At 36.1% G+C, this 25,071-nt stretch overlaps 1 protein-coding gene across 3 annotated transcripts; it reads left to right on the forward strand.

Annotated features, from left to right (window-relative positions):
* Positions 1-96: 96 nt before the first annotated feature.
* LOC102715156 (protein MON2 homolog) lies at positions 97-22,330 on the forward strand. Of its 3 annotated transcripts, XM_015843783.2 has the most exons (44): positions 97-417; positions 2,146-2,331; positions 2,637-2,726; positions 3,322-3,395; positions 3,475-3,630; positions 4,331-4,442; positions 4,596-4,651; positions 5,148-5,202; positions 5,287-5,343; positions 6,012-6,113; positions 6,835-6,915; positions 7,116-7,168; positions 8,310-8,379; positions 8,868-8,931; positions 10,174-10,322; positions 10,398-10,522; positions 10,609-10,666; positions 10,868-10,965; positions 11,884-11,968; positions 12,054-12,119; positions 12,189-12,248; positions 12,562-12,648; positions 12,767-12,941; positions 13,607-13,650; positions 13,717-13,848; positions 13,923-14,051; positions 14,131-14,183; positions 14,274-14,322; positions 14,690-14,748; positions 15,885-16,021; positions 16,106-16,260; positions 16,550-16,678; positions 16,762-16,847; positions 17,063-17,178; positions 17,273-17,385; positions 17,721-17,844; positions 17,927-18,045; positions 18,583-18,784; positions 18,882-19,053; positions 19,764-20,088; positions 20,243-20,382; positions 20,853-20,974; positions 21,096-21,297; positions 21,903-22,330. In XM_015843783.2, exons 1-44 carry the CDS (start codon positions 313-315, stop codon positions 21,979-21,981), a joined length of 4,851 nt encoding a protein of 1,616 aa, XP_015699269.1. In that variant the 5' UTR covers positions 97-312; the 3' UTR covers positions 21,982-22,330. The 3 variants fall into 3 exon arrangements, with proteins under 3 accessions (XP_015699269.1, XP_040378733.1, XP_015699271.1); XM_040522799.1 differs by lacking the exons at positions 97-417; positions 2,146-2,331; positions 2,637-2,726 and having other exon boundaries at positions 3,328-3,395; positions 3,483-3,630; positions 4,318-4,442; XM_015843785.1 differs by lacking the exons at positions 97-417; positions 2,146-2,331; positions 2,637-2,726; positions 3,322-3,395; positions 3,475-3,630 and having other exon boundaries at positions 4,358-4,446.
* The last annotated feature ends 2,741 nt before the right edge of the window (positions 22,331-25,071 follow it).

The raw sequence follows: 25,071 nt of genomic DNA on the forward strand, positions 1-25,071 counted from the left end.
CAAAAGGGTTTTGCAGAAAAATATGTAAACGTACGATTGAGATCGGACGGTTCCGCATCTTTTCCCGGCAGAACACTCTAACGACGGCGGCAAGGCAACAACTAACACCCCAGAGCGCGCATCGGAGCTCCTCGTCGTCGTCTCCATCTCTCCTCAGATCTCACCATTCCTTCCGAGTTTCCGATCCTCCCCTCCGATTCTCCTCCTGCTCTTCGATTCTCGCGGCCCAGATAGGCCAAAACCCTAACCCCTGCACCTTCCTAGTCGGCGGCTCGGCGCCCCTGACGTGTGCCCGCGTCCGAGGACGCGGAGATGGCCTTCATGGCGGCGCTGGAGGCCGATCTGCGCGCGCTCTCCGCCGAGGCTCGCCGCCGCCACCCGTCCGTCAAGGACGCCGCCGAGCACGCCATACTCAAGGTATCGCTCTCCTCACCCGTCCCCTCGGTGCCACAGATCTCAGGGCCGCTCCCATTTGGTGTTTTCGCTGCACGCTCGTTCTGTTTCGGATCCAATTAGCCAGGAGAGTTCTGCCCAACGATTTTGAAGTGTAACTGGAAGTAGCTATTGGGCTCTGTAGCTCCAGCTCCAGTTTAGTTCCATACTTAAAATACGCAGCGAGGTAGTGACATAGGAGTATTGTTTCGCCTGATGTTTTTGGTGATCGTAAGCAGGATAACTTAGTTTTTATCCATTTCTAATCAGACTAACTGTAGAGGAATTTCAACTTTAACTCTTTGTAGTTTTAATCATTAGGATTAGTGAAAGTGTAAGTGTGTAACCATGATATGGGTGCAGGATTTCTATGTTCCTAGTAGTGATTATACAGACTAACTGGTCTGACTGCCAACCAGTGCTTATATGGTCGCGGGTAGGGAATCCATTCCTTCCTTGTAAGGCCTAGTAGATCCGCTTTTATAGAACTAAATCTATACTACAGGAAATGCTTTTAATGGAGTTTAAAGAATTATTGGATCATCAAGTTGATTTAGAGGTTTTCAATTAAATTTTTTATTTGCTCATATGTATTTGAATGGCTCATGCTCAAGCCAGGTGCACTGCACTTGCTGGGAGTATAAGAAGCCTAGGCACCATTTCCCCATGAAGCGCAAACTCCAAAGAGCTGGAGGAGTTCGATGGCTTTCATTTATCCAGTTTAGAAGAGCTGGAGAAACTTTATAACCTTGTATTCTCCAAATTAAGGGTTTGTTTAAACTCATTTTTCTTTGAATGCAATAAGGGTTAGGCTTTGAAGACAGCATTGCCATTATAGAATTCTTGACAGATTTTTCAGTGGATACATGGCACAATGGACCTCTCTTGTACCAAGTTTCCATGCAAGAGACATCTAGAAGTAGCTTATTTGTAAAAGAATCCACAATAACACCTACTAGCTCTAACAGAACTAGGCTGTGAGCAAGACAATGGGGTGTATTTTTTTTCAGACGATGGGAATAATTTCGTTAAGAAATGAAATTACACCTGGCCTATAGACAATGGGGTCTACTTGAATTATTAGTATACTACAATGATTCAATCTAACCTGATTCATTTCCGAAGATAAGCTTTAAAGTTGAACTACCAAAGTTGGAAAAATGAAACCTATTTATATTTGACAGAAGTAACATATGATAAACCAAGCAAAACAACCTATTTACCTAAATACACGAGCAATATTTTTTTCATGGAATTGGGATGTGAGCTTGAGTGGTATGCGTTGATGTGTTTATTGCCTCTTTTACCACTTTCTTCTTCTTTTCTTAAATGTTTGAGATACTTTCAATGTCAATATGACTGACCTGATCAGATAAACAGTTCTATCTGAGATCATTTATCTTCTTTACCAACTGTATGCATGTTATTTGCAAAGAAAAATTGACGGACTAAGCATATCCATCCAACCAATCTTGGGTTTAATTGGTTGAGATTCTTAAATCTCCAATATCAATAAATACCCTCCATAACTCAAACAAAGCAAAAAGTTCTGTGCTGCAATTTAGAGGATATGTAGTGAACTTTTCTTTTTGTTGCATTTCTTACACCAAAAGTACTTTTAACTTGTTGCCTTCTTTTACATAGTTAATAGTCGTATGTAAGCATCAAGGTACTTGTTTGCTAACAAACATTTGAACTATTTTTGGTGTGCAGCTCCGTTCTCTATCTAGCCCGATGGAAATAGCTCAAAATGAGGATATATTACGGATGTTTCTGGTGGCATGCACCGTTAAATCAGTGAAGCTGAGTGTCATAGGGCTATCCTGTTTGCAAAAGCTTATATCCCATGATGCTGTAGCTTCTTCTGCATTAAAGGATATACTGGCTACTTTGAGGGATGTGAGTTCTTGATCATTTCTGTATCCATATACTCTCACTATATTACATTTACTTTCCTTTTGTCTTAATATATGTATAAATTGAATCACATATTTTTTTCATCTTTGAATAGTGTGTCAAATATAATTATCCTAAGTTCGCTAGCATTTTCTTTTTCTGGCAAAAAGGGCAAACCTTATGTTTACAAAACATGATTAATATGCTAGTTTTTGTATCAGGACATTTTATTTTTTATTCTTCAAATGTCATCCATACAATAATATCTAATTATTCATCAATCCTTTTTTGTTTCATTTTTCTCGCAGCATGCAGAGATGACAGATGAGATTGTTCAACTTAAGACTTTACAAACGATTTTGATTATTTTTCAGTCGCATCTACAACCTGAAAGCGAGGTATCAATGTCAATGGTTACAACAGTTTGATTGGTTGACGTATATTGATGCAAATGTTTTGTTATTATCTAGTGTGGCTGCCTTTAGAACAGTGTGAAGCTTCTCCTATTAAAAGGAAAGCACTGAGATTACTGCCATTATTGAACAACTTGCCACTGCTTGTTAGCATTTTTTGAAATCTTTTTTCTTGTCTTTCTCATTTGTCTTATGTGTACAAATCTTTCCACATAATAAGAAAATTTACCTCTCTTAGTTTATTTTGGAGCACAGACTGTTGGGTTTTGGGGTTTATGACATGTTAATCTGTAAAACATGGTGCATTCTTGTTCAACATATTTCGGTTGACTCCAGAATGGGTTTCCCTGTAATGATGATAAAAAGAGTAACTCAAGTTGCACTAGTAACTTCTAAGTCTCTTATAAAAGTTTCTATTCCTTGTGACTGTTTAGAACTTTCCCTCTTGTTTTGTACAGCTCATGGAAAGGCTAAATGATAGATGTAGTATCATTTTATCTCAAATGCCTTTCTAGGATCATAGGAACGCGACCATGAATAGGTAGGCCTACTTATAAATATATTATTTATATCTCTTCAGGCAAACATGTCTCAAGCTCTTGACATATGCCTTCACCTACTTGAAAGCAATCGTTCTTCTGACAGTGTCCGCAAGTAAGTTCATTCACATACCATTAACTCACCTATTCTGACTTCTTTTGTTGTGCTCTCCTAACATAGATCTTGTCCTTAGCACGGCAGCAGCTACATTTAGACAAGCGGTGGCATTAGTCTTTGATAATGTTGTTCATGCTGAATCACTTCCCTCCAGTAAAGCTTCTGCAGCAAGACTCAGTTCACGTGCTAGCTCTGTTGCTGATAATGTCACTCGTAGCTTCAGCCAGACACTGTAAGACTGTCTATTTAATCTTATGTTATACTCCCTCTGTTTCATATTATAAGTCACTTTGGGTTTATTCTAAGTCAAACCACTTCAAGTTTGACTAAGTTTATAGAAAAATGTACTAACATCTACAACACCAAATTGAATTCATTAAATCCACCATTGAATATATTTTCATAGTATATTTATTTTGTGTTGATAACATTGCTATATTTTTCTATAAACTTGGTCAAACTGGAAGAGGTTTGATTTAGAACAAATCTAAAGTGACTCATAATATGAAACGGAAGGATTACTTACGACATGCAGGAATGCTATTTAGACATTTGAAATTTCTTGTTCATATATGCTTTTTTTTCTTGAAGGCTTTGACAACACTGGCATCTTATGCATTAGAATATAATCAGCTTCAAAATAAAATTTGAAATTTTTTTGCACCATACCTTTTTATGAGTATGCACTTGCATTTCCAAATCAACAGTTTGCTTATTTGTCTTGTGTTTAGTATATTACTCATGGTCATGTGCTTGATTTGGATGATAATATGGCAAGCGCACAATACTTTCATTTCCATTCTAAGAGCTTAGAAATGTGACAACTAATTGTATCACTAATGCAGCACATATTTTTCATTGTTCACTATGTGGATTTTCATTTCTTTTCCTTGTTAAATTTATATTTAGCTTGCACTAGCACTACATGACAGGTCATTAGGGAGAAACTCTGCGGAGCCTATCATGAGGGAAAAACTGAGCAATGTTGGCAAGCTTGGTCTCCGTTTGCTTGAAGACCTGACAGCTCTTGCTGCAGGTGGATCTGTATGTGCGAACAATTCCTGATTCCACTTATTTATTCTTGCCACGTGATTTGGGGGGACTTATTACCACATAATTTTTTTGAGTAACTGCCAATTTTTATTACTGTTTCTAGACCTCATTTTCTGATTGATCTATTGTTGTTATTATCTCTAGGCTATGTGGCTTCGTGTTTATTCACTGCATAGGACATTTGCCCTTGACATACTTGAGTAAGTTTTCTCCACAATGAACTCTCAAGATAGCATATAAAAACATCTCTAACAAGGAAGAGCACCTAACACTACTGTTAGCCTTTACCTTACTAATACACATCCGATATTGGCTCTAGTTTTACTTTCACTAAATGGTTGGTACGCTAGCACAACCAGGTACAGACACGTCAATCGTGTAATAAATACTTAACTGATAGGATCAAATTATTAAAAATTTCTAATTATCTTGATCAATTCTTATCTTTGTTTAAAATTAAATTCCATGTTAATATGATGTTTCAATTGAACCGCTGTTATCAGATGTTAGTGAAGCTGATGATTTGATGGCACTGATTTGGACTGTTGGATTCTGCCAAGAGTCTTAGAAAACCATTTGAAGGACATTATGCACACCAAAATTGAAAACTAATTTCAACACTTGTGTACTTTCCTAGGAAGTAAACTTCATAGTACAACTTGCATATAGAGCTCATTTCGACATAATTTGTGCCAGGTTTGTGCTGTCCACGTATGTTTCTGTATTCCGGGCACTATTGCCTTACCAGCAGGTTAGTTTCTATGTTTCTTTTATTATGTCTAATATTTGCACAAATGTTGATTTGTAACTTTTGATGCCATTGAAAACCTGCCAGGTCTTGCGGCATCAGATATGCTCGCTTCTTATGACTTCGCTCCGTACAAATGTGGAGGTAAGTACATCAAAATCAGTATTTAGTTTTTTAAACGTGTGACGTGCTCAAGTCCAGTTGCAAAATTATTGTATTACGACAGTTGCAAACATCATTAGCAGCAGAAAAAACTTCTTACAACAGCATAAAAGTTTGGCATGCCTTAAAATACTTTTGGAGCATTCATTATATAATTTAGAACACTTGTGTTTCTGGATACATGATATTTAAAATGCACATGTACTGTTTTCTGAATTTTTATAACCTTGGATGCATGGAAAGGTAAATCTATACTCCATGTCCACCATTCCCAATTTGAGTTATGTTACTGTAAAGGCGCTGTTGCTAGGTAGACATGACATATGCTATTTCTTGTGGTTCTTGTCATGTTTTTGAACTTATTTAAGTGACTTTAGTCTATGTTTAAGCGATTTCAGTACTTGCTTCAATGATCCATGCGATTTGGTACCTGTAATACATAACATGATGAATTTCTTTGATTGCCTCAGATACTTAATCCTTGTATTCCTCAGATACTTAGAAGCCTAAGTAATATGATGAATTCCTAATCCATTTGCTGGGAACCGGAATACAAATTAACATGAATTGCATTAACTCTTGACTATTTGATTTGCCCTTTTATTGTTATTAACACCTCGCATGTGTATGTTTTCCTGGTTTATCTTCAGCTTGAAGGTGAGGCGGGGGAACCTGCCTTCCGTCGTTTAGTCCTACGTTTGGTAGCTCATGTCATCAGACTGTACAGCTCTTCACTTGTTACTGAAAGCGAGGTAAGACCTTACTCACATCCATGCAAGCACTCCTGATGGACTCCAGAAAATAGTTAAATTAAAGCATCCATAATACCATTTATTGAATCTCCAATTATGCTTTTTTTAAAAGGTTCTAAAGCTCCAATTTACAGTCATTTCTGTGGTATTTATGTATGAATCCAAGGGTTCTCCCCTCTTCCTTCAAATGTAAGCTTTCAGTAAGAAATTAACTATGTTTGTTGTAGTTAGAAGAGAATGAAGTATGAGAGAAACTAGCTACCTTTGGTTCAATATTCTTGGGAATCTATAATGCAAGAATGTAATAACTAGGAGAAGGAGAGTTAACAATCTTGACTGTCGAAGTTTGTCAAGATGAGATTTAAGCACCAAAGATAAACATCTTTTCAGGATTGCCCACTTCTACTCATGTCTCACGACTCCACTGGACAACCCACTTTGTGCTACTGCCAGCAATCTGATACCTTAATTTGCACAATCCACATTGATGTGATGTCTATGTTAGAACTTTCATTCTGCTGGATAGTTCCTGCCAGATATGGTTGCAATATGCTTGAACTTGCAATTGTGTGCGTCGAGAAGTTGCACTTTTTATAGGCTGAAATTGCCAGCTGGGCCCTGTACGTTTCAGCCTGGCTAAATTGGGATGGCCACCCCTTTATTCTACATTGTGCTCAAGGTATGCTATCCTACCTGGCTAATAAGCTTCCTTTGTTAACAGGTTTTCCTTAATATGCTCGTAAAGGTTACTCGTTTGGATTTACCATTATGGCATCAAATACTTGTTCTTGAAATTCTGAGGGTAGGTTTTCTTGTCTACAACAGAAATTAATCCTTCCTCTTTTTTTGCTTCTGAAGTCATCCTGATTCATATGGAAATCCATCATTTCCCTTTACTTTTTTTCTCATTTCAAATATTTTTTTGCAACTCTTTATAATTTTATAGAAGATGCTTGTAGGTGATCTTTTCTTATATGCCTCCTCCTTTTGTTTTCTTACCAGGGTTTTTGTATAGAAGCCCACACGCTGCGTTTGCTATTTCAGACATTTGACATGTATGTATTACATCCTCTTGATATTCTATTGACACTAAACTTGTTCTTTCTCTATATTTTGTAATTTGCTTTTCATTTGTCAAACCAAAGGGTTGTGGTCCTCTGGCCTTGTTGGATACAATTTGTTTTTGCTTCTTATCAGAAATCAATATGCACAGTTTTACAATCTGATTCATTGATTATATTTTGCAATAATCTGTCCATATTAAATTGTAATGATTTTGTAGCTGGACTAATGTCAGTATGTCACTGTGTTGGTTCCTTATATTTTCATGATACGGGTGTGCCTGCCGCTGTTGCTTGAGCCAATTGCGCGTTAGTTTAATTCTAGTACAAATGTTTAGTGTTACTAGTTAGGGTTTTGTTGGAGCAGTTCCTCAGCGATGAACGATTATATGTATAGCTTCTAATAGCATGTAACCAGCGTGTTGCTCAGTGGACCACCTGCAAACTAATTTTGCCAACCTGCTGGTTTAGTTGCATCACCATTATGCCTTTTTGCAAATAAACTATTTATTGACTTAATGTATAGGAACATAACCTGTTAGATCTTTTAGTATTCACTTAAGGTGCAAATGGACCTCATGCAATTTTGAACTTAAGTTATAGGGTCATACGGTTGCAATGATGTCAAGAGTATGTCTAGAAGTTAAAAGGTAAATAGATCTAAAAGATATTTTTATACTAAATTGATTTAGCACTAATCATTTATATTATAAATAGTCAACAGAGAGCATGGCCAGTCAACTCTTGTATTAGAAATGTTCTCTTTGAAGATTAGAGGAAAATTATTATGACTCATGATTGATTTGCATTACATCAGTGAGTGGCATTTAGATGTAAGCTTTCTTTGGGCCATCATTTACCTAGCAGGGCATTTTTGTGTTCTAAGTTATGTATATGTAATAGACTATTAGGTAGTGGTTTAAATCAGTAGAGGAGGATTAACATTGTATTGTTCACATTATATGGAATAGGTATTGCTGTTTAATACTGAAAATCCCCCTTCCATGTTTCAACAATTTGCATTTTGTTGCTAGGCCAGATGCACCCCTTTTAGCTCTCCGAGGTACAAGTTACTGCATTGTTTTGTGGGAAATATTCAGCTGACATTTGTTTTCTATTTCTCCTAATACTACAGGAATCCTACAAATACTAATGTTGTGGAGAACATAGTTAGAGCACTTGCTTTGGTGGTAACAACTATCCAGGTAATACTGGTTTGCTTGCTAGAAAACAATCTTGCCCTGGTTCATTAGTGTTGTGCATGTAATATAATTCTCATCCTGTTGCTTTCCCATGTTTTTGTTTTACCATTTATGATAACATTCCCTTTCCCTTTTGGTTCTAGTTTATTTGTTTGATTTCTTGGTTTTTTATTTGCTTTTATGCAAAGTGAAGATCATATCTGTTTTTTTTAAGGATAAAGTGACATGAAGATGCTATAGCACTAAAATGAAAATGGAGATGAACAGACATCTCCTTGTCAAGAGATGAAAATGCTATATTAAATTCGCACATTGGCTGATGTATGTTGATCTTCATTTTCTTTCTAGTGCTATACTAAATTAATATTTAAATATGCTGAGGTTCTTTCAAGATATGAAAATTCATTTTATGTTGATGGATACCATCTTCTAAACCATATTTCTCTACATCGATCTTATGACCTATTCCTTAGTACAATTTTGTATTACAGGCTTCAGATTTAAGTGAAGAAACTCTAGCAGCTGTTGCTGGAATGTTCAGCAGTAAAGCTAAAGGTACCTATCATCTACAATTCCTATTGTCTTTCGACAACTTCTTCTGGTCTTATTATATAGTTGCTCTAAATGCTAGATGAGTACGGATAAAGCAACAAAGTAAATGCATGAGTGCCAACCTCAACCAAACATGCCCTGTAATACAAACACAACACTAAGGCCACTAGGGCCGCGTTCGAGGTAAGGGGTAGGTAAGTTAACTTACCTGGTATGGAAAACGTAGTAATAGATTAGTACATGATTAATTAATTATTAATTATTAAAAAAATATAAAATATATTAATGTGATTTTTTAAAACAATTTTTCTATAGAAAATCTTTGCAAAAAATACACCGTTTAGCAGTTTGGGAAGCATGCGCGTGGAAAACGAGAGGGGTAAGTTAACTTACCCATACGGCCGAACGTGGCCTAGTACTAGTTTCCAAGCATAGCTGTTGACTTGTCATGGCTACTTTCAGTTTAATTAAGGAAAAAGGGTACTAGATCCTGTGCCAGATTTCGTGCCCACATATTTAAGACACTTTGAACTGGCATAAAACCAGGCAGACTGTCTTGTTCTGTACCAAACCACGAATTAAATACTAGGCTTGTTGAGCTTTTAAAGTACATTTGTTGTGAGGCCCAGAGATTCAAACAATGAACAACAGATTCACAGGGCAGATCACACATCCTGCTTTCACATCCATAGGATATTTTGCTACCACTTCTTGTTGGCAAAGGTGGGAGGAATCAATATCGATCTGACCTTCCTGAATTATAAACACTGAATCTTGATGGTTCTAATAATTCTCATGGATAGTCGTACGTCATGTGGATAGTTGTACATCATGGTTAGTAAAAGAGTTCCCATATTTATTGATCAATGAACGAGATTGAGAAACACAGAATGGTCATGAATAGTAAAAATAGTTCCCAGATCTATGGATTGAGGAACAAGATTGAGAAACACGGAATGGAACTTTTGAAAGGTTCCAACAAGGCAGGATTGATATTGTCCCCGCTTTCCCAGGATGGGAACGATAATGAGAGGATGAGGAATACGGCATCGTTCCATGTTTCCGGTGATGACCATTTATGATACAGAACATAGCTTCTATTGTAATAATTCACATGTCAATAAAGTTTTGTCTTTCTGTCATCAATTAATAATTCTATTTTGTGTTCTCCGAAATTGGTATCTATGTAAGCATCAGTTATCACTTAAGGTCTTTTTATGACATATGTAAGCATTGTACACACAGGGATTGAGTGGAGCATGGATAATGACGCCTCAAATTCTGCTGTTCTGGTGGCTAGTGAAGCACATACCATAACTCTGGCCCTTGAAGGCCTGTTAGGTGTAGTTTTCACTATTGCCACTTTGACTGATGAGGCTTTAGATGCTGGCGAGGTAGGAAGAAAATTCTGAAGCAGTATATGAAGTTGCGATTTGTAATGCTAATAATTTGTTTATTTTTCCTTTTAGCTTGAATCGCCAAAATGTGAATTGGGTAGTAGAGAATGCTGTGGACAATTGGCTCTACTTTGCGCAGCTATGGTTAACTCATCATGGTTAACCATCCTTGACTCTCTTTCACTTATTTTGATGAGGTTAGTCATCAACAGTACCTTTTCATATTATTGTAAGTTATGTGCCTTTTCCTTATGCTTTTGCTTATGGAGAATCCAATTGACAGGTCACAGGGAGAGGCTATAATTTTAGAAATACTTAAAGGGTATCAGGCATTCACTCAGGTTGTTATGTGATTACATATGATGCACAACTATGCTTAAATAGTTAAATCCAGTGAGAGAAGGGCAATATCCCATGATATGTATTTCATGGGTTGCTGATTTTTCTCTTTTGCCTTTTCTGTTTTACCCCTTTACTCATTCTCTAACGTATTCATTTCTAGATAATTACGGTGATTGATTTTTCTTGATAAATTGTTTCAGGCCTGTGGAGTTCTTCGTGCAATAGAACCTTTAAATTCTTTTCTAGCATCACTTTGCAAGTTTACCATTAATAACCCAAACGAAGGGGAGAAGAGAAGGTATGCCACTAGCAGCATGTCTCTATTGCTGAGCACATACTTTTTCTAGAAAGCAGCACTTCCCATGCCTGCTTCTCCCTAAGTTCCTCTTGCATTCGAGGGAACAATATGTATCTATTGTGATAGGATTCATCAGAAAAAAGATACATAAGCAAAACATTTTAATTTTGGCCATGATACTCATTCATTTTGTGGATTTTGTCCTAAATATGGTTATTATGACATCCATTATTCATTCTTAAATTGTGATTATGAGGAGAGCACTAAATTGGTAGGTCGACTGCACCTTTTTCTAAAGTCAAATTTTTTTCCTCTTTGTATTTTTTATCCAATTTAGAAAACATTAATTTGTTAAGAGGAAAAAAGTGGCAGAAGTATTTTTTTAGTATTAGCTTTGAGGGAATATATCCTGTGCGCACAAGCTTCCAATGCACACCGTGTGTACCAACTAAGAAATGTTGCTAAAAATTCTAGAAAAAATTGTACATATACTTCTAATAGTACTACACCTAAGTATAAAGTCGCATCTTCAAATTCATTATACTTTAGCCATAGCAAAAAAAAAAATCTGACAGTTTAAGAGTATAAATTTGTCAGAAGTTTGGTTTTTTTTGTTTCTCTCTATGTATATTGAATTTGATGATGGTACTTTACACAAAGGAGTAACCCTACCGAAAGTATATGTACATTTTTTTCTAAAACTTTTGGTAAAATTTGTTTGTTGGTGTGCATGGGAAGCTCTGTGTGCATAGGATACATTCCCTAGCTTTGATACATAATCATAACATGAATGGATACTAGAACTAGCGTCTCTGCAAATGTTTCTTTAAAATAAAATTTTCTTATGCCTCTTCATTCACATGCTTTGAGTATATTTTCCCTGCCTTTTTTTCTTATTCCTTTCATACTTATTGTTAGCATTGTACTCTCTCCTGGATCAAAGAAGGTAGACATGTTAGTGGATCAGCGTGACAGTATCATTTTAACACCAAAAAATGTGCAGGTAACAAGTAACGTAACACTTACAGTCATGTTATGTAATGCTGTTCTTTAATGTGTATTTATAGTTTGGTTAAATTTGAATTCAGGCCCTGAGGACGCTTTTTAATGTGGCACATCGGTTACACAATGTGCTTGGTCCTTCCTGGGTTTTGGTAAGCGGAGAGTTAGATTAAATTCATCACATCTAAATCCTACTATCCCTGACTCCTTCAATTGTGTAGGTCTTGGAGACTCTTGCAGCACTTGATAGAGCTATCCATTCTCCACATGCATCAACCCAGGTTACACATTGAACTGATTATAGTCTATGTCCCCAATACTATATCTATGAAAGAAGTTGTGTTATAAATAAATTGGCAAACACTTATGTTAACATTGTCATGACTCATGAATTAATTTATCTCTAGTATAGGAAAACCATAATACTTTTCTCTTTCTCGATCTAGTTTGGTCAATATAATTACTATATTGAATTGATCCATGGAATATATTGTGGTCAAAGCTCTTGGAGGAGTAGAGCGATCTTTGTCAAGTTCAGGTGTCATTAACTCTCTCTTAACATTTCTGAATTGATGAATCCAATTTCTCTTGCAGGAGGTGTCTGCTTCTGTTTCAAGACTCTCAAGAGATACATCTGGACAGTACAGTGACTTCCATATTCTCTCATCTTTAAATTCTCAGGTCAGGAGGCAAACACAATACATTTTTGTGTGTGTGATTATTTTAAGCTAGTGTTTTGTTTCTTCTTTGATTGTACCATGTATGCTAAACTGGTATCTTGGCTCTTTGCTGGAGAAAGTTATTTGAAAGTTCAGCCTTGATGAACATAGCTGCAGTGAAGTCACTTTTGTCTGCGTTGCATCAACTGTCAAGTCAACACATATCAGGAAATTCTCAATTATCAGGACAACAGATTGGGAGTGTTACATTTTCAGTGGAGCGCATGACATCAATACTTGTCAATAATCTACATCGTACGTGCTTTCTTTGCTTGGACACCCATATGTTTTTCTTTTTACAGAGAAACAATATAATACAATGATGATATTCAAGTTTGTTCAAGTATAAATATCAGGAAAACTATTTTTTACATTTACAACTATACACTGAAAGATATATTTGCTAAACGCAACAGATTTACTTTTCCAGATTTCCACTGTTCCAATTTCAAATGACAAATGAATTCTGTATTAGTGCCATGGTCTCGCAGGATTTTCCCTTCTTGCCTGTTGGGGTGTACATTCAAACTAGCATGCATTTGCACCGATAGATCACATGAACTTGTCATACCTATATCACATAATGAGCACACATCACATGAAAGGATGAACTATTGCCTTACAGTGCACAGCATAATGTATGTGGAAAGATGAACGATGGTTTTTTGGGAAGATTAGGGCTAAACAATGTAGTGAGCTTTATCTTAGTCTTAAATGTGTAGAGCTTTAGTCTTAAATGTGTAGAGCTAGAGCATTTCAATTTCCTTAGTAGATACTCCATCCCAGTATAACTTTGTCTATCTAGTTCAAATTTGAACTAGAAAGATGAACTTATTATGAGACAGAGGAAGTAGAAGTTTTTTGTGCAACAGTATCATTTCTCCATGGGTTTTGTCTTCATACATTTCATCCTTTTACAGGAGTTGAGCCAATTTGGGATCAAATTGCTGCTCATCATCTTGAGGTAAAGATGCATCTTTCTAGCTTGATGGTTAGTGTTGTTGTCTTATGTAATGCTTTCTTATCACAGCTTGCCAGTTGCTCCAATGCACAACTACGGAATATGGCGCTGGATTCATTAGATCATTCAATTTGTTCTGTAGTGGGCTCAGAAAAATTTCAGGGCATCAGTTCAACACCTCATCATTTACAAGAGGACAAAGTAAGGTCTCAGTAAACAAGCTTTATTCTGTCTGTTTGATTTCTCCCTGACCTTTCTGTTTCTGTTCTTGTTAGTTGGCCAAAGAAAGTGAAACTGTATCATTTGAGTATGCAGTTTTATCTCCATTGATGATCCTTTATTCCTCCAACAAGAATATTGATGTTCAAATGGGTGCACTTAAAATACTACTGCATGTTCTTGAGGTACCTTTTCTGCCCTACATTTTCCCTCCTGGGTACATCAGATAATACAAGTTCTTAATATAATGGTCTAATGTTTCAGAGACATGGAGAAAAACTGTCCTATAGCTGGCCTAGCATTCTTCATATGTTGAGGTGTTACTGCAGTTCATGCATGATAGAGTAGTTTTTTTTAAATAAATAAATAAATATCTATTTTACATGCTAAAATCAATCCTTTTCCAGGGCTGTTACTGATGCATCAGAAAAGGATCTTATCTCCTTGGGTTTTCAGGTAAATCTATAAACTTCACAGTGCTGTGTTCAGCATGATATGATTTAGCTTTGTTGAAGCGTTTTTCGGATCTAGTACCGAGCTCTGCATATTTACTTTTAACATTGAATCATAGAAGTGGGTTGTACTTACATTTCACCTTGAAAATGTAGAAGGAATAAAGAAGCATGTTCCATAGGATGACAATAACGTAATGTGGGCCAAATGTCAACTCAAAAGCTTTGCACTTGATATTTACATGTCAATTTCTCTTGACATTTCTATTCAATGAAATATTGTTTGATCTAGGCTCGTACTGTGTTCTTACTATTTTAAGCTCTGCTGTTCTTTTTAAAGATTGTCTCAACACAACCGTTTGATTTTGTAGAGCATACGTGTCATAATGAATGAAGGATTGGCAACCATTCCTGTGCAATGCCTTGATGAGTAAGATTGAATTTGCTATTACCGTTACCATTATTTTTCCCATTTCAGTAAAACATTTGTTCCATGAGTGCGGCTTTTTACCTCCGATTTTCAACATGGAAAAGAACTGTGGTTATAGATTAATCATGGTTCTCACCTAGTTTTCAGGATTTTATATGCAAATTCTAGAGTAACATGACAGTACATACAGATAGTCACAATTCAAAAGTTTCATGTATTTCACTACAAAGCAGAATGACTTTGCAAAGTGACAATGATGGGTATTTTGTCAAGAACTTTGGTACTTTTGAGGGGATTTGATCACCATGGCTCTTGCTAAATTCTCTTTCCTAAATGATGTGTGACTTGTCACCCATGCATGAAGACTTGTGTGGTTTTCAAAGCCAGCTCTTACAAATGTAAATTGTAATCTCTCTGTCCCAAAATATAGCTATTTCTAGCATTAAGATTGTGTCCCAAAATGTAGGTATTTCTCCACCTACCCCTCATCCCAGCCATCCCGCATTTAATTCCTCCACCTACTTCCTCTTCTCAACCAACCACAACCTTCTCCTATTTAATTCCACCTACTTAATACCTACTGCTTACATTTTGGAACGGAGGGATATTAAAATAAACAGAAATACAACCACATGTTTTAGTGTTTGCCTCCTTTCAATCTCATTAAAAAGGGCTTAGATGACTGGGCACTGAAGGGCTTAAAACAGTCTCAGTGACATGGGCCAGACCCATCTTGCACTGAGAGTTGAGACTTGAGACAATGATTATTTGAGCAATACTCAGGAGCATATAAGGAATCAATCATTATATACAAATTACACACACAGTAATCCTCAACTGTTATCTGGTGGCTTGAATACTTGCAAAGTTGATGATAGCTGATATATGAAGAATAGCTATATACCACTCCCTCTGTTTCATTTCATCAATGTATATGATTTGTATATATGTCTATATGCGTTAGCATCCATATGAATCTAAGCAAGGCTCCAAAGTCTTACATCGTGAAATGGAGGGAGTACATGCTGAAAAAGGAAACAGATTTTACCCATAAAACTGAACATGCGTGCTATTGTTCACGGATTATTTTTCTCTGTGTTCCAGTCTTTTCTGATGCTTTCTCATGTAATATGCAGATGCATTTTGGTAACGGGAGCTTATGGCACCCAGAAAACTGACATAAACATAAGTTTAACAGCAGTTGGTCTTTTGTGGACTGCTACTGACTTTGTTGTGAAGGGATTAATAAGCAAGTCTGTTGAGAAAGCAAATGGTATGAATGAAGGTGCATGATTGATTCTGATGCTACTATCCTCTTGTTTTGTGGGCAGATAATCCATTGTTCTTTTTCTTGCAGAAGCTGAGTCTGGTGGAACAACGAAAGAGGAAATTATATCTTCCAGTGAGAAAGACATCAGGCAAAGTCCTCTAAAAAGTGTGGTTGATTACAATAAACTTTTTTTCTCGGTGTTTTCTGTGCTTCAGAAACTGGGTGCAGATGATCGTCCTGAGGTACCCTTTTTAGTTTTTAAGCATGCCATTTGTTCTGTGCATAAACATCTATGATTTGTTTAATATATTTTGAGTAGTATTTTCATGGTTCCTATTGCGGTCTTGGCAGTCATGTCATATATAATACTACTGTTGTGCTGCATTATCTGTACTAGTCTGTTACTCTTTATGTGCATTAAATATCATCAATTTAGCAAATCTTTGCATTATTGCTTGAGTGGTAAACAGTGTTTTCTCCTCAAAGTTTGTGAGTGCTTATATTATATACAACTTTGTGTTTTGTTTCAAGGTTCGAAATTCCGCAGTACGGACTCTCTTTCAGACACTCAGCACACATGGGCAAAAGCTTTCAAAAACCATGTGGGAAGACTGTCTGTGGATATACGTTTTCCCTATGTTAGAACGTGTTTCCCACTTGGTAAGTAGTATAGCAATTGGTTGGACATTTTATGTTTTGCCTGAATTTTGTTTGATTATAGTTTGGTTAAACCTTTGTTTTAGGCATCTACCTCGTCTAGAGATGAGTGGCAAGGAAAGGAACTAGGAACTCGAGCAGGGAAAGCTGTTCATATGCTTATACATCACAGGTATTCAAATTTTAACTATGGATCTTCATAGAATACGAATCTTTTTTTTATTATGGGAACAAAAGATGTACTGATGTTAGAGTTCATAACCTGGTTTTGCAGAAGGTTAATTTACTCCTTTCTTAGTCTCACCTAGATAGTAGAACATTTGATTACATTCTGTTACTTCATGAGGAATACAGTTTGTTCTTATGAACCCCCTTTCATTTGTGCAGTCGAAATACAGCACAAAAACAATGGGATGAAACTATCGTTCTTGTCCTAGGTGGTATAGCAAGGCTTTTGCGTTCCTTTTTCCCTTTCCTCCAACAATTGAACAAATTTTCTTCTGGTAAGTTTTCATTGTACTGTCCATTATCCATTATACTTTTATCGGATATAAAGTAACAAATTACCAGTAATTGTTATTGTATCTTAAAATTCAGGTTGGGTTCTTTTGCTTGATTTTGTCAAAAACGGCATCCTAAATGGTAGCAAGGAGGTTGCTCTTGCAGCTATAAATTGTTTGCAGACATTTGTTGGTTCAAACTGTTCAAAGGTTCTCTCTCTCTCTCTCCATCGTGCACAAATACACACAGAAATACTGTATATTATGAATAAGTATGGGCATCAAGCCCAAGTTTGCTTATTATTAATAGTTAACTGCAAGGAGCACTATAAACAAAAACTTGAGGCTAGCAAGCTACTCAAGCTTAGCTCATTCTAGGTTTGGATGGTACTCAAAACTACCCAACCTTCCAACCTCGAGCCTCTGTCAACGTCTGCTTCTGTAATGAACAAAGCTCAAGTTATTCGGTGAAATATTAAGCATGTTTTGGCTGCTTTAATGGATGAGCTACACACACTGAATATGTTTCGTGTATACTTTTTCAGGGTAATCTAGAAAACTCATACGTCAGATCTGTTCTTGATATTTATGAACTTGTTCTTCAAACTTCACCAAATTATAAGAATGACTCTGCTGATAAAGTGAAGCAAGAGGTTCTTCGCGGTCTTGGTAATATTTAATATTTAGAACTTCAATGTGCTGCCATACTGAAATGAGTTACTAATCATGTCTACTGAACTTGTCCATGCAGGAGATCTCTATGTTCAAGCACAATCTCTGTTTAATGATGAAATGTATCTAAGGCTCATGACCATCATGCACCTGATGATTAAGAGTTCCATGAATCCTACAGATAATGATAATGAATCGGTATGTCTGCGAAGGGGCATTCTCATCAATCTCATTTTTTTTACACCATGGAGTATAACACAACTTTCTGCTATGCAAAGTATTTGCGTATTGGCTGCTTTATAAAAAAAGACTTCTCCAGTATATTCTGATTCTGAGAGACACAACTTCTATTGTCTGCTTTACAAAAAATAAACCAGGGTGAACAATGGATCTAGTTTTGTGGAACCAGGGCATAGTGAAGAATAAGAACCCAAAATTTTTAAACGGCATATATAGTTTACATCAGATCAACCAGCCATCCACATTAACTTAAGTGTAGAGTATAAAAATCATGTACAAAAAGTTCTACAAGTAAAGCATACATGTATATGTGGATCCATCCACAAAAGTTCACATGAAGTAAAAGGGATGGATGTAGATCAAACCATGATGACCTCGACTTCTTGTTTTAAAGGAGTCATGGAATATGTTTCCTATGTCATGCTTCTATCTCAATATAAATTGTTGCTGTCCTATTCATCATGTCTTACCCTTTTTCTTTATTTAAATTTTCAGGGTAGTATCCCTGCTTTGCAACGTGGTATCTTGGAAATTATTCCTATGCTACGTCCAACAACTATGTTGTCTTCAATGTGGTCACCTCTCCTCCTTGAACTACTATGCTACCTTAATAGCCATGATACCCCCCTGCAGAAACAGAGTAAAGAGATGCATGAACAGAAATCTGATGCAACAAATGGCGCAGCGCATGCTTTTTGTAAGACCGTGTCATACCTTACATCTGTTTTCTTCAATAATTTTAAGGAAATACAATAAATTCTCCATTTACTGTGTTTAATTTGTTATGGTCACAGTTGAACAAAATCATCTCAATAACAGCAGCGCAAAAATGGATAATGCAATAGGCTGTGGCTGGGGTATTCTGTTCATAGAAAAGCTTGTGCCAATTGTTGTCAACCTTTTTCTGGAGGCTCCACAGAATGAAAGATTTAATGCCTCTCCAGAAGTTATTCAATGTCTTGGAAGGTACTTTCTATGCAAATTCAGTTTGCTTTTCCTAAAAATGCTTTTGACTAAAAAAATTCTTCTGCACTTATTTGCAAATCATTTCAATAACATTGCCCTGTTTTTGCAGACAGAAGCATATTCTTATTTGAAGCGTGATATTCTCTTTTAACTTTGTAGTTTTAGGAACAGAGCTAGAATGTACAAGTATTCATACATTGAAGGAAAATAGCTGAATTGGTATTGATAGTCATAGGAAATCATTAGCAGGATGTTAGAAGGAATAAATCTAGTGCAAACTCATATTTGGGTGTAAACTTGCAATCTTCCACATGAATCACGAGGGTGGTCGCAAGAAGGTAGGAGCCCACAAATTGTATATCACAACATGCAAGGGGGTTTAGTTCTACTCATCAAACTTTATTGGCAACGGTTGCATCTAAAGTCTAGACATGGTTTTTATATCAAAATATGCTTTATAAAAATCTAAGGAGTATCTAATAAGCAATATGTTGTACTGGAAACATAAATGATGCAAAAGTAAGGATGATTTTTCTCGCAAAGAGTATTCTATGCTAATATCCCTGACGCAGAATTCAATAAGTGTTTCATACTGGTTATAGTTGTCACAAAGCTTAGTTGAAACCATCTTGGTAAAAAAAAGAGAATGATTACGATTTTTTTTTCATCATGTTTTTCTTGAATACTTACCCTCAAAGTTTCTAATACAGGTGCATGAACACAAGGAGAGACAATCCAAAGGGTACACTTTGGAGAGTTTCTGCTGAATGCTTCAATCGTGTTGTGGTAGATGAAGTGACACATGACAGCGCTGATTGTAGGAGTGGCTTGAGTTCATATAAAATTTCTAGAGCTCGTTTCTGGAAGGAGGTTGCAGATGTGTATGAAACCTTTCTTGTTGGGTCTTGTGGACGTGTGTTGTCATCAGATGTTCCTTCGGTTGACTCTGTTACTTCTGATGAGACTCTTGAGATGACTGTCCTCACTATTTTTGGGGACAGTGTTCTGAAATTACAGAAGGATGCGCCTGTTGAGGTTAGTTATCAAAACAGACATAGTTGCGTACCTTTTTTCCTTTGTAAGAAACAGTAACTCGTAGGTTGTAATAATTGTATTTTCCAACCTTGTTAATGGTCAATTGTGTCCCATCTCTCCTATAGGGGAAATATTTACTATGATCACTTTTCAGGTATTACAAAGACTGGTGAACTGCCTTGATCATTGTGCATCACGAACAGGATCGTTGCCTCTTCAAACTGTTGGCCTTGTACCTTTGCACTGCAGCAGATTTTCGTTGAGCTGCTTGCAGATGATGTTTTCTTTATGCTGGTACTACCATATTGAAGTCTTTGATTCATTTTTTCCACAAGCGTCAAAATTGGTTTAGGGGTAATTTTAGGCCAATTAACAGTTAAAGTATGGATAAATTTGATTTTTTTTTCATATTTTGTTTGATATGTATTGCAACTTTTTCCTGAAAATAGTATAGAATACTTACTAAATCTTTTTTTTTCAAAAAAACAAAAGATAAATATAACCACCAGTGCAGCATTGCCCCCTGCTCCTCACTATAAAAACCAGATATTTCAATTTATGAAACCCAGTTCAAAAGCATTTACAGATTATCTTTAAAATAATAGGCAATGTTGCTCATGTTTGCAGAATTCATCTGACATCTGACATAGTAACATAGGGTAGTCCATAAACCCAGGAAACTATCAACTCTTCAGAATATTAACTTCTGGTACACTCTACATAAATTTAGAACTGAATACTATAGCATGTTTCCATGATTGCAGTTGTACCAAAGGGCCAAGCTTGTGCGCTACTGTATCAGAAACCAGCAAAGTATCAAGCTCAGTTCTTACGAAGCGGTGTGAGATTATATTGGGTCAGTTTTTAACTGATGAAAATGATCTAGGTACCCTTCTAAATGGATAATGATTTAACTTTGAACTTTCTTTTAAATATTATATAGGCCTACTTCATTTCTCATTTCCTTACAACATGTTAAAGGTAATTGATATTCAAATATACTGTAGGAGCACGGCGATTGCCTAGTGTAAGGATTGAAGAGACAATTTGTGTTCTTCAAGAACTTGCTAGACTAATAATAAACAGGGAAACAGCTAATTCCCTCAGCATGCCATTATATCTTAAAGAAGCTTTAGAGAAAAATGGGTCCCATGGAAGGGCTCATTTATTGGCTTTGCTACCAACTTTCTCTGAGCTTGTTGTCTCAAGGTAAGAAAAAGATTCTGTATCCCTATAGTTCTTAAGTGTACATGCCGTTTTACAGTGCAACTTTACGTCAGAGGTGACAGCTTATGTGTTGGTAGTGTCTGTTTATGTTTGCTGATTAAGCCATTTATGCCTCTCTCTCCATTCGACATGGAAGCCAAAAATCTTTATGGAATATATTTTTTGTTTACACCTTGCATCGAAATTTGAACAAGGAAACAACGGATATTATCTGTTAAAGTATTACACGACACATTGATATATTAACAGATGGATATGACCTGAAGCTCTAGAGAAAAATTAGTAACAGTATTTGGGATTTTGACTATCATGGGTATTTTTCCCAATGTAAAAATAGTTGCTGAACGACTACAGCAATTTGTGTTCTTGCCAACCCGACCAGCATTATGTGACTTTGAGTGGTCCATTATTCCCGAGTTCTGATTTTGGGGTTGGGTAGCTAGTAAGAAAGTGAATCATAGACGGCATAGAGATGTTTACTTTCTGGTATTTTTTTCGTAAAAGTTGGCTTGTGTTTACAGTACCAATTTCTTGTTGCTGATGAAGTTATACTGAAGTTCTATAATTTTATTAAACCTATCCATCAGAGAATCCAGGGTACGGGAGCTTGTACAGGTGCTGCTCAGACTTATTGCCTCGGAACTAGGACTGCAACGTCTAACGTGATGACGAGTGGTGAAATCCATCTTATATTATTTTTAATTTAATAGAATTATAGAGTTTTGCTGGTAACGTTTTTCCTCTTTGCCACTTTGTGACGGGCAATTTGGTCCTTACGAGAAGGGTTGTATATGTAACATTTTGTTGGGAACTTATGGTGGTTGTTTTAGTCAATATAGGAAGATAGCCTCATTTTTCTTGCATTTGACGTAGAATTAGCCCTTGCAATCACTTATGTAAATTATGCCAATTCCCTATAATCTGTATCTGGATGGAGATTGTAATTCTCATAAAGCAATATAATGAACTGCCTATGATGGGCAACTTCTGCCATCTGGGCAGCTTTTGTTTTGTACGTTTGTGCGCTCAAATATTCCGATTTTAAATCTGTACTAGTTGCTGCTTAATTGTTTTGACTTGATTCTTCTTATTCCAAGTACTAACCAATAAAATCTTGGCTCTTCTTCCCTGTCTTTTGAAACTATGAAATAGGAGGTTTTTTTTGCAAATTTCAGTCTTCAATTAATTCATTCGACGATGAAAAGGTTGTGTAAATATGGAAGATAAATTTAAAGTACAACAATGACAATTTAGATTATGGATGTTCGACGTGATTGCGATAATATACGGTGGAGCTCGGCGTTCACCAAGTGTACTTCGAGCAATAATACACTGGAGCCAGAGGCCCAGAGCCGAATCAAACAGGCTCATTTTTGTTTTTTTTAAAAAAAATTGAACCACGGCATATTTTTAAACGAAAAATAATCTGTGAATAAAAATATATATGTTCTTAGTGGCCTAAAAGCAAAGACTAGCAAATAAAACATGACAAAAAAAACTCTAAATTTTTGCTTTTGGGTATAAGTAAAAGCGAAAAGACGAGGGTGAAACCCTTCGTAAGAACGACTATTTGTTTTAAATAAAGTGCATGATCAATCTCTAAACTTATTTAACTGTCATTGTAGTTTCAAAATCTATATCATATATCTAGATCATAGAGCCTATTAAAGGTATGTCAGGTTGCCCAGGTATTGTATACCATCTAACAATTTTTACTTTTTATGCTGACGTAGAAGAAGTGAAAATGAAAAACAGAAGTCAAAAGGAGACACCCTGAGATTTTTCTTTTTAACACTGACATGGGAGAAGGGAACGGGAAAAAAAAAGAAGGAAAAGAAGGGGAAATGAGAGAAGAAGGAGAATGGAAAAAATGAAAATTTTCTGAGTAGAGCCCAATTCCCAATTTATATAGAGTTAGTGATAATGCCGCTTTAGCGTCAGTGACATATGAAAGATTCTAGAGTGTCTGGAGTAGTTTTGGACTAAAATAACGCACTTCGGTAAGTTATAAGATTTACATATGTATTTTAAGAGTATGAGAACTTAGATGACGATAACATATACAAATAAGTTTAGAGACTAATCGTATAATTTGCCTTTTTTTTCTAGCTTCCCCGACTATATACCTATTTTAGATTTATTGTTAAGCATGCACCGCACATGGGAGTTGGGATGGCTGTCACCACCATGTGCTCTTCTAATCGAGCAATTGAGCCTAACCCATCAAGTCAAATTAGATATCTATTCCCTTCGTTCTATATTATAAGACTTTTTAGCACCACCTAGAAAGACTTATAATATGGAACAGATGAAGTAGCTAAAAAGTCGGTTGGTTCATAATAATAGCCCTAACCTCTTTTTTGAAACTCATGCATTTTATTTTATAATAAACAATTTAAATGCATATAGTATAAGTGTTATATTTTTGTAGCTTTGCAACTACATAAATAGCCATCTAAAAGAGTACTCAAAGACAATTCAGAAGGTAAATCTCCCAATTGAAAGCAAATTGTAGCAATTGATGCAATTGACCATGATGCAACACTGATTACATCTAGGAGTTTTTTTTAAAAAAAAACATGCTACTCGCTAAGTTTATTGGTAACCCCTCTAGCCTTTAACTAGGCACCTTTGAGGATCAATCTTATTGAGCCCATAGATTTAGGTGTTGCTAGTGAGTCATACTGGTTTCTTGTCCATAATCATAATACTATATTGTTTCTGTTTCTTCGTAAGCCCATCATTGATGATCTCATTACTCCTTCCATATTATGATGACTGATTTGATTTATAAGCACTTAATAAATTATTGATCCTAATGCAACGGAGTAATATGTGTATAAACCTATTGCAGTATAAGCACTTTTTAAAAATTATCCAAAGTGGTATTTGGCAACCAAACAAAGGAACTTTTATAAATCCATCTCGTTTTTCTAATAACAAGTTAACAAAAATATCTTTAATAGTTATACACCATAACAACTGGTTGATAAACATATATAGAAAACGGGACAAAACAAGACTGAACGGATATTCGACTAAATTGAGCTAGATGCATATCCGATTTCTATTATTCCCTTCAGACAAAATATTTTGTTCTCTCTTACGCTCATTCCATTCCATGTTATAAAATATTTTGACACTCCCGGTATTCATATGAATACTAATAAATTTAACATGTATACAAAATAATATATTAATATATATATATATATATGATAAAAAATCTTATATCTAATATGATATAGTGGAAGAATTGCATAGCCATCTAACAAATAAATATTCAATAATTCAATTTGGTTACAGTTTTCTTCTTGTTCGTGATGGGTTATTACGTTACACATACGCGTGCAGCGTGCTGCCGTGCCCCTTCCCGTCGGGATCCTCTCCACTTCTACCCTACGCTACCTGGATACGTCCCCTGAGCAGCGTATCCGTATCCGATACACCTCCGGATACGGATACGTGCGGGATACGGCTGGATACGGCCGGATACGTCCTCGGTACGTATCCCCTATTTTTTCATCAAATAATTAAAATAAACACCGATACAGCTCCGATACGCCAGGATACAGTATGGATACGGAGAACCCTAAATAACAAAACCGACACTATTTCTCAGTACATTGCTATCTGCTTTGGTAGACTAAATTGATTCTATAAGTAATAGCATGAATACTAGTGGTAGTGCTAGCAGTCGTACTGATAATACTAGTGAGAGTGGTTCAACAATCAACAATGGGAGGGCATGTAAGG

This window comes from Oryza brachyantha, chromosome 1, assembly GCF_000231095.2.
Source record: "Oryza brachyantha chromosome 1, ObraRS2, whole genome shotgun sequence".
NCBI lineage: Eukaryota > Viridiplantae > Streptophyta > Magnoliopsida > Poales > Poaceae > Oryza > Oryza brachyantha.